The 16,943-nt window shown below is 43.3% G+C and overlaps 2 protein-coding genes across 4 annotated transcripts in view; both read left to right on the forward strand.

Moving 5' to 3' along the window:
* APCDD1 (APC down-regulated 1) overlaps positions 1 to 16,943 on the forward strand; it is a 579,685-nt gene that overhangs the window by 3,972 nt on the left and 558,770 nt on the right. The gene's annotated exons all lie outside the window — the stretch shown is intronic.
* The window catches only part of VAPA (VAMP associated protein A), a 41,343-nt gene continuing 36,438 nt past the window's right edge, over positions 12,039 to 16,943 (forward strand). For 2 of the 3 annotated variants that reach the window (XM_050767398.1, XM_050767400.1), the window contains exon 1: positions 12,039 to 12,692. In XM_050767398.1, coding sequence (XP_050623355.1) covers positions 12,614 to 12,692 — 79 coding nt within the window. In that variant the 5' untranslated portion in view covers positions 12,039 to 12,613. The remainder of the gene's footprint in view (positions 12,693 to 16,943) is intronic. The other variant, XM_050767399.1, reaches the window with a different exon arrangement.

Below are 16,943 nucleotides of genomic sequence, written 5' to 3' on the forward strand. Positions count from 1 at the left end.
GTTACAATTACTCGTACTTACTTTCAAATAATCTCCATTTGTTTTGGCATTTGAAGGTTTTTTAAAAAGTATTTGTAAGTCCAAATCATAAACCTATTTCATTTTGGATTGCTATTTTTGTGTATGTATATGTCAGACATAAACATGCTAAAATAACGTTGGTAGTTATATAAATTGGATACCAGTGGTGATCATTCATCCTCTTCAGGCCCACCTACGGCACTTATTCTTTCCTTATGTGCTTAAAAATAAGAGACCAAGATTTATTATGTGTGGTTCAGATGCTACTCATGTTTATTATTGATACTCAGGTTGAAGACAGAAAGATCAATGCATGTCAGGAGATCGACTGCTATAGCAATGAGCCCTATTTGCAACCCACAGACAAACTGTTTCAAATACAATGAATATTCAGAGTTCACAGGTGTGCTCTAGGAAAACTGTTTGCAGGTGAATACAAAACTGAAAACTCCTCTATTTTGAATTAAAACTAAGAAATTATCATCTAATTCTTAGGATTCTTCTGTGCTTTATTGACTTGCTTAAATACGAGGTCTTGATAACCCTAGTTTTATCTCCCTGAATGAAGATTACATTCCTTTTTAACAATTCAAGTGAAACACATCCAAATCTCCCCTCTCCAGGAAGAACAGTGGTTGAGCTGAACAGCAAAATAAATACATACATACATACATACATAAATACATAAATAAATAAGTAAATAACATTTCTGTGCCTTGGGTTCTTTGTCAGAGATAATTTTAACTAAATCATTAAACTGATATGAAGATTATTAATACCAACTGTAGAAGGTTGAATGGTAGCCCCAAAGACATCAGGGTCTAATACTATAAACCTGTAATTGTTACTTCATTTGGAAAAGGGCCGTTGCAGATGTGATTAAGTTAAGGCTCTTGAGATGAGGAGATAATCCTGGATTATCTGGGTGATCCCCAAATGCCATCACAAGTGTCCTTAGACAAGAGATGTAGGAGATTCAACACACACTAAGAAGAAGTCAGGTGAAGATGGAAGCAGTAGCTGGAGCAATGCGGCCACAAATCAAGGCTCCCTGCCAGCAGCTGCCAGAGGCGAAGAACAGTTTCTCGCCTGGAGCTTCCCAAGGGAGCGCAACCCTGTCAACACCTTGATTTTGGACTTCTGGCCTCCAGAGCTGTAAGAAAATACCAGTTGTTTTAAGCCACCCAGTTTGTGATAATTTGTTACAGCATGCATTGAGAAATGAATGCACCAGTGAATAAAATATTTTTGCAAAAGATGTTTAAATGCAAGATAGCATTAGGGATCAGCGTTAGAATATATTTAAGGGAAATGTGTTCCTGCATATGGAATAAGCATTTCTAGTATGTTTTTTTCTTCTTCTTTTTTTTAATCAAGACTTCTTTTTTTCTTTTTAAATTATTTTTAATTGACAAATGATAATTGTGAGATACCGGTTCACGCCAGTCAGGATGGTGATTATTAAAAAGTCAAGAAACAATAGATGCTGACGAGGCTGTGGAGAAATAGGAATGCTTTTACACTTTTGGTGGGAATGTAAATTAGTTCAACCATTGTGGAAGACAGTGTAGCGATTCTTCAAGGATCTAGAACCAGAAATACCATTTGGCCCAGCAATCCCATTACTGGGTGTATACCCAAAGGAATATAAATCATTCTACTACAAAGACACACACACACGTATGTTTATTGCAGCACTATTTACAGTAGCAAAGACATAGAACCAACCCAAATGCCCATCCATGGTAGGCTGGATAAAGAAAACGTGGTACATATACACCACGGAATACTATGCAGCCATAAAAAGGAATGAAACTGTGTCCTTTTCAGGGACATGGATGAAGCTGGAAGCCATCATCATCGGCAAACTAACACAGGAACAGAAAACCAAACACCGCATCTTCTCACTTGTAAGTGGGAGTTGAACAATGAGAACACATGGACACAGGGAGGGAAACAACACACAAAGGGCCTGTTGGGGGTGGAGGCAAGGGAAAGGAGAACATAAGGACAAATATCTAATGCATGCAGGGCTTAAAACATAGATGATGGGTAGGTAGGTGCAGCAAACCACCATGGCACATATATACCTATGCAACAAACCAACATGTTCTGTGCATGTATCCCAGAACTTAGAGTAAAAAAAAAAAAAAAAATTACATTCCCACCAGCAGTGTACAATGGTTCCATTTTTTCCACATCCTCACCAGCATTTGTTATTGTTTGTCTTGTGGCTATAAGTCATTTTAACTGTGGTGAAGAAAAAACAAAAACTATCAAACCTTTTTTTTTCTTTTTTAATTATTATTATTATTATTATTTTTTGAGACAGAGTCTCACTCTTGTTGCCCAGACTGGAGTGCAGTGCATGATCTCTGCTCACTGCAACCTCTGCCTCCCAGGTTCAAGCGATTCTCCTGCCTCAGCTTCTCCAGTAGCTGGGATTACAGGCGCGTGACACCATGCCTAGCTGATTTTTGTATTTTTAGTAGAGACGAGGTTTCCCCATGTTGGCCTGGCTGGTCTTAAACTCCTGACCTCAGGTGATCCACCTGCCTCGGCCTCCCAAAGTGCTGGGATTACAGGCGTGAGCCACTGTACCCCGCCTTTTAATTATTTTTAGTTGACAAACGATAATTGTGTATATTTATTGGGTACAATGTGATTTTTTGATATATGTATACATTAAAAAAAGATTCAATCAAGCTAATTAACACATGCATCACCTCACCAACTTACCATTTTTTTGTTGGAAGAACATTAAAAATCTATTCTTTTAGCAATTTTGAAATATGCAATACATTCTTTGTTAACCGTGGTCACCATGCAGTACAATAGATCACTAAAATGTATTTTTCTAGTCTAATCAAAACTTTGTACACTTTGGTCAACATCTTCCCTTTCCCTACCCCTCTCCTTCCCTGCAGCCTCTGTTTCTACAAGTTCCCTTGCTGAGTTCCCAGACCTAAGCCAGTTTTCACATTCAGAGCTCATGGCTGGAAGAGATGGCCAAAGCCCCATGAGGAAGTAGGCAGCAATGCCATGGCAAAGAAATACCATGATGATTCCTCCAGGACTGTCCCAGAGGGACCTATGGCCATTTACTTGGGTCACTATATGTTGGGGAGGAGGGAATACCCAGACGTTGCAAAGATTGTTGGACACAGGGACTCAGTTGACATGAATACCTCGAGATCTGAAATGTCATCCTGCGTGTGTCCCTTCCCCATCCCACCTTAGAGTCCTGGCTAAAGTAATATGTTTTATATGTGTACAATCAGCCCCTCAGTTGCCACGCATCTACTTAGTGGTCATTTTCTTGGGCCCTGGCAGCTGAAATAACACCTTTGGGTCCGGGGTGTGTGGGGTAGGAGCTATCACATTAGGGAAGGCTAAGTAGGAGCCTCTAAAGCTGCCCCCACCCCAGGACCAAAATAGTAAATCAAAGCACTACTGCATCACAGGGTTTAATGCCTATTAGAGCCTGAAAGGATACAAGGTGGTGGTCCCTCCTATCACGTCTCCATTTGCTCAGCCAGTCTGACGCTTGCAATGATCTGATCGTAGAATATCACAAGCCTAACCGAGCTGCTGCCCTACTACAGCTGCCAAACAGAGCAGTATTGTTGCTAAAGCAGATTGTTAAAACCTCAGGTACATGTTATGTGGCCACTGATTTGGCAAATGTGCTCTTTCCTATTCTGAAGAGCAACAGTTTGTATTCCTGTGGAACGGACAACAGCATTAATTTACTGTCTTGCTTCAGGGCACTGTGAACTTTTCTACCCTCTGTCATCATGTAGTATGAAGAAACCCGGACAGTCTGGACATCCTGTGGGACATTACAGTGATCCATTACATGGGTGACATCCTGCTGACTGGGCAGAACAAACAAGAGGTAGCCAGCATTCGGGAGGACTTGTTAGGACAGGCACCTTCCACTTCAGTAAAGTTTTCAGGGGTCCAGTAATCAGAAGTGTGCTGGGATACTTCTTCTAAATTAAAAGATGCATTCTTGCTTTTGCATCTCCTACCACAAAGAAGGAAACACAGTGCCCAGTAGGTCACCTGGACCGAAGCTGTATTCCTAGCACGGAATGTGGCGAGAAAAGACAGATGAGAGAAACTGCAGGGGAAGGAGTTGGAGGGAGATAGCAATGGGGTCTAAGGTTGATTTAAACCCACTACCAAAAAGAATAGGTCCATCATAAGTCTGAAACTAGTAAAATAGTATCTGAGGAGTTCAGAGCACAGACTACAGACAAAAGAATTAAAAATATGCTTGTTTTAAAGGGCTAGTCTTGGAAACACATAGCTTCTGGGGGAGAAAAAGCAAAGCAAAAGAAAAAAAGATGGGAATTTGTCAACACCAAAAACTGCATACACTCTTACCTTTTGAACTACAAGTCCCATTTCTAGGAATCTACTCTTCGGATATACCTCCAACAATATGAAAATACATATGCACAAGGTTATTCACTGCTAACCACAAAGACTTACAGTGTGGTAGGCATGAGACAGGAATATTTTCACCTTGCATTCATCTGCTAAACTGACCAATCTATAAACCAAGCTTGGGCTCTTTCCTCTTCTTCCATCTGGTTGTACAAAACCCCCCATGAGGCCATAGGTGTGAGCCTGAGGTAGGGAGCTGGGGTAACCACTGTGGGTGATATAGGGTTTGGGCAACTTGCTCATTGATTGTTAATTGCAAGATATTAGAGACAGCCTAAATGCCTATGCACGGGAAAGTGGTTGAATAACATCCCCTGAGTGAAGTACTATGCAGCTGTAAGAACAAGGAAGTGCTCTATGGCCTGTTACAGAGTGAAACTAGCATAACTAGCAAATATCCCATGTCTAGGATGTATTAAGTGGGAAAAAAAAAAGCACAAAAAGAGCATAATATTCTACCCTTCAATTAAAAATGAGCATTATACAGCTTAGGCAACATGGGGAGACCTGTCTCTGCAAAAAATTAAAAAGTTAGCCTGGTGTGGTGGCACACCCCTGTGGTTCCATCTACTCAGGGGGCCGAGACAGGAGGAATACTTGAGCTCAGGAGGTTAAGGCTGCAGTGAGCTGTGTTCATGTGACTACACTCCAGCCAGGCAACCTTGTCTCAAAAACAAAAGTGCATTATATAAGAAAATATACATACATCTGCTCATTTGTGCCAAAGAGTAAATTAGGAGCTGAAATTGGTTACCTACAGGTGTTGGGTGATAACAGAGGGGAAATAACAGTATTGCTGAGAATGGGGTCACAGGAATTGGGAGAGATACTTTGCAAACCATGTTCATACTTAGAACCATGCTAGTTTTCACTCTTAGAGCCATGTTAATGCTTCACAAACTCCCAAAATAAGTGGTTAAAACAATGGGGATGGGACACAATGAAATGCTAAATGTAATAAATGAATTTACTATAATTGTATTATGAATGGATTACATAACCACACTGAAGGGGTGGGAGAGAAAAGCATTAGCCAAAGTTACTTTGGAAAATAGTATTTTGATTGTATATTGTGAAGGAAAAGGCAAAATGAACTAGACACAAATATTGTACTCCAGTTTCCTATCTGTTTTTCACAGGGGTATGCAAGAATGAGACTCCTTCATATGCATATTATGATTCAGCAGATCAGTAAATTTATGGAAGGTGATGAGACTCAAACGTTATTAAGAACATTGTAAGGAAGAGAAACTATATTTCCAATTCATTTAGTGGAAGTGGATCATCGTAAAGGTCTTCATCCTCATGGTCTTTACGTTGAGTGGGCTGAGGAAGAAGACAAGGGAGGAGTTGGTCTTGCTGACTCAGGGGTGGCAGAGGTGGGAGAAAATTCCCGTATAAATGGACCCACACAGTTCAAACCCATGTTGTTCGAGAATTAACTGTCATTCAAAATAAAAATTAGAAAACCATAAATGTATGTTGAGCAGCTTCTGTGTCTCAGGCCCTGTTGCAGATGCTAGAGATATGCCAGTGAACAGCATGAGGCATGAGGCCCCTGCTCTCATGGGGTTTACATTAAGTCATAAGTCTCATGCTAATCACTCACCATTTGTAATAAAGACAATGAGAATATTACCCTGTACAGATTGAATTATTCTGACTGAAGGTTTACATAATTTATAGTGACACTTGGCTTCTGTCTTAATGATGTCACAAAAGAAAATGTAGAATCAGGGACCAGACATTGTTTACCACACTGCTGAACAGCTCTGGAATTTATATACTCATTTCCAAAAGTACGTAGTTACTAAGTCTTCTTGGTGGGCACAATCTAATTTCAGCTTAATGCATTTTTTCTGAACTTGAACCATGCTGATAAGATTGATGTGTGATAAGCCACACCTGATAATTGCCCTTTATATGTAAGTCTAGAAACTTCAAGAATGATCCATACACATTTAATTAAATCTATGACTTGTATCTGAATTGTGATTTCATTTCCATTATTTAGCTTTACAATTCTTCAAAATCCACAATTCTATTGATCTTTGACCAGATTAAAAATAGGAACAATGAGAGTTGCCATGGCCATGGGCTCAGTTTGTTTGTCCCAGCTGTGTATGATCACTTTCCCCTGCGGGGAAACTGGGCGAGGGGTGAGCCTGGTGGTTCAGTCCTCTGGAGACCTGATGTGTGTTGGGCTTTTTCTTTTTGCCAGCACGCTCTGGCATTGGCAAACAAATCATTTAGAGGGAGCTGAGAAGAGATAAACGGAATCTGAGGAAAGTAGACGATGTGTGAGTTTTCCAAGGGTTCAAGAATGTTTATGACAGCTGTCAGGTCAATACTATGTTGTGAGCCACTAAGGTGGATACTTTAAGTCTTCAGGGTTTTCTCATTCCAAAAAAGAGCCTAGCTGCACAGGAGTGGCTTCTGCAACACAGTAAGGCAACCCTGGAGGAAGTCGGAATGGGGATAACTGAGCCATCCATGTCATTAACCATGGCCTCCTTTCCTACCCACCTCTCTGGCCACTTTTCTTCCACCCAAGCTAACTCATTCTACTTAATGAGATATTTGAAAGCTGCAGTTTCCCAAGAAGCAGTACGAGGCTCTGGTCATTTCTCTGTCTGTATTAGGTGACCTCCTACATGCCCGTGACCATTCATGTTCAAGACTTGGAGGTTCAGTTTTCAGCGCAGAGCTGCTGCTCCTGAGTTCCCACCAGAACATTCTATTGCTTATTTTTTTTTGATGGAGTCTTGCTCTGTCACCAGGCTGGAGTGCAGTGGTGTGATCTCGGCTCACTGCAACCTCCGACTCCCTGGTTCAAGTGATTCTCCTGCCTCAGCCTCCTGAGTAGCTGGGATTACAGGCACGTGCCACCACGCCCAGCTAATTTTTGTATTTTTAGTAGAGACAGGGTTTCACCATGTTGGCCAGGATGGTCTTGATTTCCTGACGTCGTGATCCACCTGCCACAGCCTCCCAAAGTGCTGGGATTACAGGCGTGATCCACCGCGCCCAGCCAAGAACATTCTATTGCTTATTTGATGTTTCCTCATGAATATCTCAAAGGCATCTTACATCAAACTGGCTTAGTGATCTTTCCTTCCCTGCACCCCAACATCAGAATCTGGTCCTCTGTCTCTGTGACTGGTACCATCATTCATTCACCTGCACACACCAGAAGAAGGGGAGTGATTTCTCAGTCTCTCACTTTCTCTTACTACCCCTGTATCTAATCAATAGCTGCTTGGTTATTGATTCTACCACCTAAATATCTCTCAAATCTGTTCGTATTTTCTCCATCTCCACTGTGTCTACCTTAGCCCAAACTACCATTCTCTGCAATACCATCCTCTGTAACACCATCTTCTGTCTTCTGAATTATAGCACTAATCTAAACAGTTCTCCCCATTTTCCCTCCTACTCCCTCTAATCCAATCACCACATTGTAGTCAAGAGAACTTTTAAGAATTGCTCATAACGACTCTATTGTTTAAACCCTTTGATGGTTTCCTATTTTCTTATGATAAAGACTCAAATACTTAATATGGCCTAAAACAATCTGCATAATCTGGTTTTTCAGCCTCATCTCCTGCTACTCACTACCCACTTTATTCATCGTAACACACCAGCCTTTCTTCTACAATTTGCAATGAGCCACACTCATGTCAACCTGGCCTTTGCATATGCTGTTCCCCTTTCCTGGATATCCAGATATCCTTCAGGAGATACTTCTTATTACTCCCTGAAGGAGATAATCTTCAAACCTTCAACTCAGTTCCCACTGGTAACTCTCCCAGTACCCTAGACCTCTCATTCCTAGTGTTTACCACAATTCAAATAAAATAATTGTATAGTTATTTCACATTTGTCTCTCACTCTTGAATGTAATCCTATAAGGGTAGGAATGATGTCTATCAGTTCATGACTAATCACCAGTACCTGCCACAGTGCTGGGCACACAGCAGCAATTTAACATTTAATATTAATAAGGTAACAGTGCTGGAATCAGGCACTGTTATAAACTCTTCATGTGTAGGAACTCATTGAATCCTGGTAACAAACCTAGAATGTAGGTATTCTTCTTCTCATTTTACAGATATAAAACAGGCACAGAGAGGTGAAGTAAGCTGCAAATATCACACAGTGGAAAATGGAACTTGAACCTAGCAGTCTAGATTCAAAGCCTGTACTTTTACTTTACTGCCTCAATATTTATTGAAAGCATGCCTGTTTAAATGTTCACTGAAGTGAATTACTCAGAGAATTGCTCATAAACAAATTCATAATTATAGAGCACCTCTACTGTAAAGTTTAACATGTTTAACTACGGAGAAGGAGAGGGGTATAAGTACTTTGATACCATCCATACTGGAAACTTAAAATCTTTGCCAAGCCCATAAGAGATAACCTGTCCAAAGGTGAATACTACTAGATTCAAATAGGTTGAAATAATATTCAAGGCCTTTGTACTTCTTAGGCTCATGAAAATTTGGTTGCTTGATATGCTTGAGTATATATATATATATATATATATACACACACACACACACACACACACACATACACACATATATATACACACACACATATATATATTTGCTAATACTTTAAGGCCTTTCTGTGCTGCATTAACCAATCTAAAAAGAGCAAACAAAATGAACATAGGTACCATGGTTCATTATTCCTAGCTTAAATGTTAAACAATGGATAAGTCAATTACATTTTAAATTGTTGCCTTGACCACTGTGGGTTGTCATTTTATTGTGGCTTTGGGAAGAGCAAAAATGCACAGAATAGAACATTGGGCAACTTCCCCTGCCCACAGTTGAGCTCTATTACTAAGATGAGATGCTGTCATCTGTGTTTTCATTTCCATATTTAACAACAAAAGTGGCACTTGCCAACTGTTATAAAGTTGTTCTGAGTAGGGCGTGATGATGTTTGTAAAGTTTGTAGTGCTGGAAGAAAGGTACTAATAAACACCAAAGCACAAACCACTTAAATAGTGCACTATTTGATGTGAAGCAGATGATTCAAAATGACTCAGTGATGATTAATCTAATGCTCTAAAATACAAATAGGGGATTCATCCCAAGATGTTTCACATATTCTTAGAATATCAGAATTTTAAATTCTTATATATTTTAAGACTACACCTACAGGATTTTGAAGCAATATTGAGAACTGAACAAACAGTTGATTCCAATGATAGATGACTCAAATGGGCAGAGATTTCTTAATAATACAGACTGGGAAACTAGAATACATCCAATTCAGGCTTCCCATTAAATCTATAGTGAATGGGTGATCACTCATCCTCCTGTAGGGGAGTTACTGGGAATGTCCTCCACATGCTATTCTGCTGGTTGACTGTTTGCACATGGTGGATTCCCAAAAGCTTTCTGGTAAGAGAAGTGTCCCTCCAGCTATGGAGGGACCAGATCAGCCTAGGCTAGCTGGCCCGTGGAGGAGAGTTCTTAGGCTGGCAAAAAGCTGGAGTTCGTGAGGGCCTTTAGGGTTGTCAATTCACAACTAAACCTATATGGGACACTATCCTTTGGACTGATTGTCACTTTTAGCTAATTTTTTCTTTCTTAAACAAAAACAAAAACAACTTGAACCCCTATTTTAATAAACATACAATTTTTTTGTATTCTACCCTAATGACAATCGACATTTCAAAATAAATTTTGTGAAGAGAAAGAAATCACAGTAAAGGTAAATTTAGAATATGCTTCAAACTACTTAAGCACTGTATCCTCCTGCGTCTGGAGTTGATTTCTTCCAGTGGGTTCCTGGTCTCGCTGACTTCAAAAATGAAGCCCTGGACCTTCGCGGTGAATGTTAGAGCTCTTAAAGATGGCACAAACCCAGGTCAGGCATGGTGGCTCATGCCTGTAATCCCAACACTTTGGGAGGCCCAGGCAGGTGGATCACGAGGTCAGGAGATAGAGACCATCCTGGTTAACACGGTGAAAACCCTTCTCTACTAAAAATATAAAAAAATTAGCCAGGTGTGGTGGCGGGTCCCTGTAGTCCCAGCTACTTGGGAGGCTTTGGCAGGAGAATGGCGTGAACCTGGGAGGTGGAGCTTGCAGTGAGCTGAGATTGCGCCACTGCACTCTAGCCTGGGCCACAGAGTGAGACTCCATCTCAAAAAAAAAAAAAAAAAAAAAAAAAGATGGCACAAACCCAAAGAGTGAGCAGCAGCAAAATTTATTGTGAAGAGCAAAAGAACAAAGCTTCTACAACTTAGAAAGGGACCCAAGCAGGCGGCCCCTGCAGGCTGGGGTGGACAGTTTTTCTTCCCTTATTTGTCCCCGCCCATGTCCTGCTGATTGGTCCACTTTACAGAGTGCTGATTGGTCCATTTTACAAACCTATAGCTAGCTACAGACCACTGATTGGTGCATTTTACAAAACTCTAGCTAGCTACAGAATGCTGATTGGTGCATTTCACAATCCTCTTGTAAGACAAAGAAAAGTTCTCTAAGTCCCCACCGGACCCAGAAGTATGGCTGGCTTCACCTCTCACTCCAAGGAACCACATGGCTGAAGACACATTCCTCCTGGGTGGCACGATCTTCTGTGAATGCCAGGCTAGCGATTCCAGCAGGCTAACGATTCCAGCGATTCCTCTGATACCTGGATCCCACATGAAAACTTGGACTTGGTGCCGACATCTAGACTGCTGTTTCGTCTCATTTATTTTCTAGACAAACTGTGCTGCTCCACAGCATTAGCATCAATATGTCTTTTGTTTCGTGGAGCTTCCTAGGGATTTAAATTCAAACCGTATCATAAAATACAATAAAGGTTTATTTACAGCACATTGGTTTCATTTGACGTTCCTGTACCAGACTACCGTGGCAATCGGCTAAAGTTTTGTCAACAAGTTTGCTGCTGGGATTTTTCTCATTTGGTTCAGTTTACTACCGCCTATCATAAGTGATGCAGATGGGTTTCGTTTCTAACATGTGAACGTGACAACTGTTTTGGTTTGGATCCATCATTAATCAAAACTGAAGAAGGTTATTGGGTTCGATGGTGTAGATTTTGACTTTTATTTCTAGCTTCTGTGTGCTTTGTCATATTTCCCCTTGCTTCCTAGACGAGGTGTGTTTCCTTATCTGATTTTGCATCACTGGAGACAACTCAGGAACCAGGAGAGGCTGGATTGGATACCACAAGGAATGCAGCCCTGCCAACAGAGGGACGGATAGAATTAGAGCAAACGGACACATCCCCCCAGCCTGTTCTCCACAGGGCAGATTTTATTAGTATATTTCTAACATATGGGCCTCGTTTCAGTCTTCAAAAGTTTTTTTTCTAGCGCAAACTAGACGCGCTCTGAGCCAAAATTAGCGTCCGCGAACCCCACCCCATTCGCCTCCAACGGACCTAGCTCGCCTTTCCGCCCACAAACAGCCGTTACTACAGTTCCCAGCAAGCACCGCGCAGGGCCGCAAAGGGCCAGGCCCTCGGCGAATGCCCCGCCCCGCAGGAGGCATGCCGGGAGTTGTAGTGAGTGGGCGCTTCCCCACTGCTTCTTGTCCCTTCCACTGGGCATTCCCACTTGGAAGACTGTTAAGCGCTGCCAGAGCAGTTTCTCTAGTTCCGTACTCGCAGCTCAAGGTGACAGAGGACTGCGCCGCCAGCCCTGCGCTGCGCATCGCGTCGGCCCCGCGGACCTTTGCCCCGCCTCCCTCCACACCCGTTCCCTTGACAGCTGGGCTGCGCACGGGGCCGCGGCAAGCCGCGAGCGCGCAGGCGCAGCAGCCCCGCGCCGCGCTAGGCCGGCCCGGAGAGCGGGACGAGCGCTAGTGGCTCCTGGCCGCCGGGGCGCGCACGTAGGCACGCAGAGGCCGTCACGTGGGGCGCCGAGGATCGCAGTGCGCGTGGCCGTGGCGGCTGGTGTGGGGTTGAGTCAGTTGTGAGACCCGGAGCTGGTGACCCAGCGGGTGGCCCACCGAACCGGCGACACAGCGACAGGCGTCAGGGCTCGGGAGCTGCGAGCCTGGCCTCGTCTTAGAGCTCGGCCGAGCCGTCGCCGCCGTCGACTCCCGCCCCCAGTCAGCAAACCGCCGCCGCGGGCGCGCCCCCGCTCTGCGCTGTCTCTCCGATGGCGTCCGCCTCAGGGGCCATGGCGAAGCACGAGCAGATCCTGGTCCTCGACCCGCCCACAGACCTCAAATTCAAAGGTAGGCAGGACGGGGACACCCCAGGGCTGGCTGGGGCGCGCGGAGGGCTGGCGGGCGGCGGGGGGCGCGGAGGACAACTCGGCCGCCCCGGCCAGAGGGAGCGTCCCCTCCCCCACGCCCCGGCGCCTGCCCTCTCCCGGCTGCTGCCTCGCCGCCGCCTCGGCCGGCCTGCCCCTTGCTCCGGCCCGCTTCGTCCCCTCCCGCCCGCCCGCGCTGCGGTGCGCGCGCCGGCCGGGGCGAGGCGGACGGGAGCCGGGCCCTGGCGCGGCCGCCGCCGCCGCCATCTTGCGGTCCCGCGGGGGCGCCTCCTGGGTGTCCGGTCCCGCCCGAGCCGCCGTCCGCCCGGGCCCGCGTCCCTGGTCCCCGAGGCCGACGGTGTGCTCCGGCGGGGCGTGGGCGGGTGGGCATCGGCGGGCGTGCGCTCTGGGCTGCGGCGGGGAGTGGGCTCTGGAGGTGGCGCAAGCTGCGTCCGTCGCCCGCTCCCGGCTGTCAGCGGCGCGGGGAGGCCAGAGCGCGGCGCGGGACCCCTCGGGAGTGAGACCGCCCCTCGGCCCCTGCCCCGGCCCGGGCAGAGCTGGGAGCAGCCGGCCCTCGGGCTCCGCGGAGCGCGTCGTTTCTCACCTTTCCGCCCGGCTTAGAACTCGGCCGTCAGGTGTAGGGCGCGCCGGGGAGGCGGAGAAGCCCTGGAGGTGCCTGGCGAGGGCTGCCCGGTGCTGTTGGCACGGACCCAGGCGCGTGCGGGCAGCAGCGATGCGTCAGCTGCGAGCGGAGAGTTGTAGGTTCATAGTAAGCGGGGCTTGCTGCCTTCCACGACATTTCAGTGTGCCACCCGCGTGCTTTTATTTAGCCCTTCGGTTGCGCTCCTCTGCTGAGAAACCTTCAGTGCGTGTGACCTTTGCTTTTACGTTTGCGGTTGCCGACAGATCCTGAGAGGCCTGATAAGGTGTGACCCAGCTCTGGAACTTTGTAGGTTTTTGTTTTGTAGCACTGCCTGTGGTAAGTTTTTAGTCTGACTTGGTGATCCTGGAAGAATTCCAGGGGCTGTTTGGTGCCTTTCCTTAGTCGATATGTATTGTACTTTAGGAAAGAGTAAAACTGTACAGATTTTTTTTTTTCTTCTGTATTCTTAAGGAATACTGAAAGAGTGTGAACATCTGATAGAAAGTAGGTTTCTTCCTATCTTCAGTTAAGTGTAAAGTGAGGCCCGTTTTGGAAGTCTATGTCTTGTATTTCAGTTGTTGAATGAGAACAATTTTTGTGAGGTGCATAGCAATTCTAGTGCTAAAAGAAAAAGTTAAATCCTTTATTGTTGTGTGAGGTTGAGTCCAAGAGAAGACCAACTACATTATTTCCATAGGAAAAACTTCAGTTTTAGGAATTTAAAATATATTCTGGAATTATGAGATTAATATTGCGTAACTACATTGCAAGCTTTTTAGTGCATTTACAAATTTCTTTGAATAGAAGTAAGTGTAAGCGAGCTACTTGTTGGGTAAGGATTTGGTTTTAAGACAAGGTGCAGTGAATGTATTTTATTGCAAGTTTATGTAAGTTGTGTGATTTTTTTACGTAGTTTTAGCTGGGGGAAAACCTTTGAGGAATTATGAAAAGTCCTAACTCAGCCATTATCTCGAGATAATTTAATGTAAGCCTGTATGATGTGTTTTTTAATATTTCGTTTTTATCTTTTCATTGGCCGTGTTTACAGTGAACATTTCCTCTACTGGATAACTGTGTAAGTTGCCATTAGGGACTTATAAGTATGTGTAAGTTGCCATTAGGACAGTTTTAGGCCAGGAAATGTCCACAGTTTGAAGTTTTTTCTCCTTAGGGAAGTTGTTATGTTGCTATAGTAAGAGACTAATAATAGTGGAGAAGCAGGTTTAAAAAAACAAGCAAAAACCCTACACAGTGACTTACTCATATATTTCCTTTTTTGGGGGTATTGGAGAATTACAGCTATGATTATAGAACACGTTGTTCTTGTGTTGCCAGTAAAAATGATAAGACTAGCCAGGGAAACAGAAAATGTATATAGATGGTATAACAGAGACTCAACCCTGTCTGAGGAAAGAAGCCTTCTCTACGTGCCCCATCCCTCCCTTAGGAAATTTTTAAGGAAAAGGCTCGTTTTTCATTTCAGGGGAGGTTTAGGCCAAGAGAGTGGTTGAGTAAACACACTGCTGTGAGAGAATGCCTGGTACTTAAATGCCCAATAGTTTGTTGTGTGTTTCAGTTTAAAGACGGAGATAATGGGGGGGATTGGGAGGTGACATTTGGTGTCTGGTTCCTTAATATTATTTTTTTAGTCAAAGGTAAATTGTTTGCTTGATGGAAACCTTTGTGTATTTAAGTGCACAGCTCAACACTGAGGAGACTCATTTAGAATCTACAGTCTACTTGTGCTTAGTTTGTGATAGAAAAAAATCGTTTAACTGACTTATCCTAAATCATTCAAAACTTTCTTTTTAAGTGAAGGACTTTAAAAAGACAGTTTTGCAGAATTCCTTGTCATCTTCTGGTAGGTTTATTTTAGTTATTTTGATTCTGAGTTTGAGATGGTTTCTCCAGGAGTGACTCAGGTAATCATTCTGAGAGTGGATGGTTTTTCTTTTATACACCCAACACAACCATCTTGAAGATGAATTAACAGCATTTTGCAGAATTTTGCAAAAGCAGATACCAACTAGTTCAGTACTACATTTTTCTGTATACCTAGTATTAAAAAAAAAGTTTTATATAATCATTAACATACAAAAGTGCATTTATGATGATGTAATAAATTCTGAAGTAGATCTCTTGTGTTGATAAAGAAAAAGAAGTAGACACCGCTTTACTTCAAATTCTGTTTAAACCTTGGAAGTAATTTTACCTGGATTTCAGATTTGAAAGTTGGTATTTTATGTGAAAGATTTTTTTTGTCTTTAAAATTTTTTACATGATAAAATTCCGTTTGTAAGTATTACACATTTTATTTTTCTAACTATAGCAGTTTTTTTGTTTTTTATTTTTTGAGATGGAGTCTTGCTCTGTTGCAGTGGCTTGATCTGGGCTCACTACAGCCTCTGCCTCCCGGTTCAAGCATTTCTCCTGCCTCAGCCTCCAGAGGAGCCGGAACTACAGGCATGCACTACCATGCCCAGCTAATTTTGAATTTTTTTTAGAGACGGAGTTTTGCCAGGCTGGCCTCGAACTCCTGACCTCAGGTGATCCACCTGCCTCGGCCTCCCAAAAGTGCTGGGATTATAGGCGTGAACCATCGCACCTGACCCCTATTAGCAGTTTTGTAGGGAAGTTTGAAGAAGAAAGTTTATAAAATGCTAAAATAAATTTCAAATATATTTTTCTTAATGATCAGAGAGGAAAATAAACCAAAATCCTTGTGTTGAGAGTGGCCCATAACGATAAATCAACAAAGAAAATTAAGCGCTCTGAAGGATCAAGGAACGTGTGGTGTCAACATCAGCTAGTGCATCTTTGCGTAGAATCATATTATTAAGAAGCAGCACGGGGGAAAATTAGAGAATACTCGTCCTCTGGATGGGTATTTAGCACATTTTTAGGTGTTTCCAGTCAGCTCTTCTTGTTTCCCAGTGGCCATACGAAATGCTTGGGGTAATATCCCCAACTCCTCTAAAGACAAGAATGTAATCTTTAATCGTATTTCTCCATTCCTTAGTTTTAAGATAACTCTCAATTGCTCACAGAATAAAAGTCAGATTTTTTTTTCAGTAGGACATACGATCTCTTCCATGATGTGATGCTTCCTCTTGTTAGTTAACACCTGTTAATCTGTACACATCCATACTTTCTTCCCTGAGAAAGAAAATCTCTGCTCATACCCAAGGTTCGTTGTTCCTCTGTTTTTGCTGGCTAAGGTAAAATTCCTTATGACTCAGACCATGTTCCATGAGATGTTTGCCCGCAGATTTTCAATCACTGGCTGCATTGTTTTAACATATAAATACCCCAGAGTCTTTCATTTTAAAAACAAATAAACAGACATGTACATCTTTGACCATAACTCCTTCTAGTATATGTCTCTCCCTTTCCTTCATTTCCTTTGCATTCAGACTTTTTGAAAAATAGTCCATATTAATTGTTTTTCCAGTTATTCACTTTTTATTCTCTCCTTAGTCCACGGCACTTTTATCCTCACTACTTACTGCTAACTTAATAATTTCCAGTTTTTATCTCTCTTGACCTCCCCCTGGCTCTTGACATTACTGACAGTTTCTCTAAAAAAACCCT

The sequence above is a fragment of the Macaca thibetana genome, chromosome 18, assembly GCF_024542745.1.
Source record: "Macaca thibetana thibetana isolate TM-01 chromosome 18, ASM2454274v1, whole genome shotgun sequence".
In the NCBI taxonomy this organism is placed as follows: Eukaryota; Metazoa; Chordata; class Mammalia; order Primates; family Cercopithecidae; genus Macaca; species Macaca thibetana.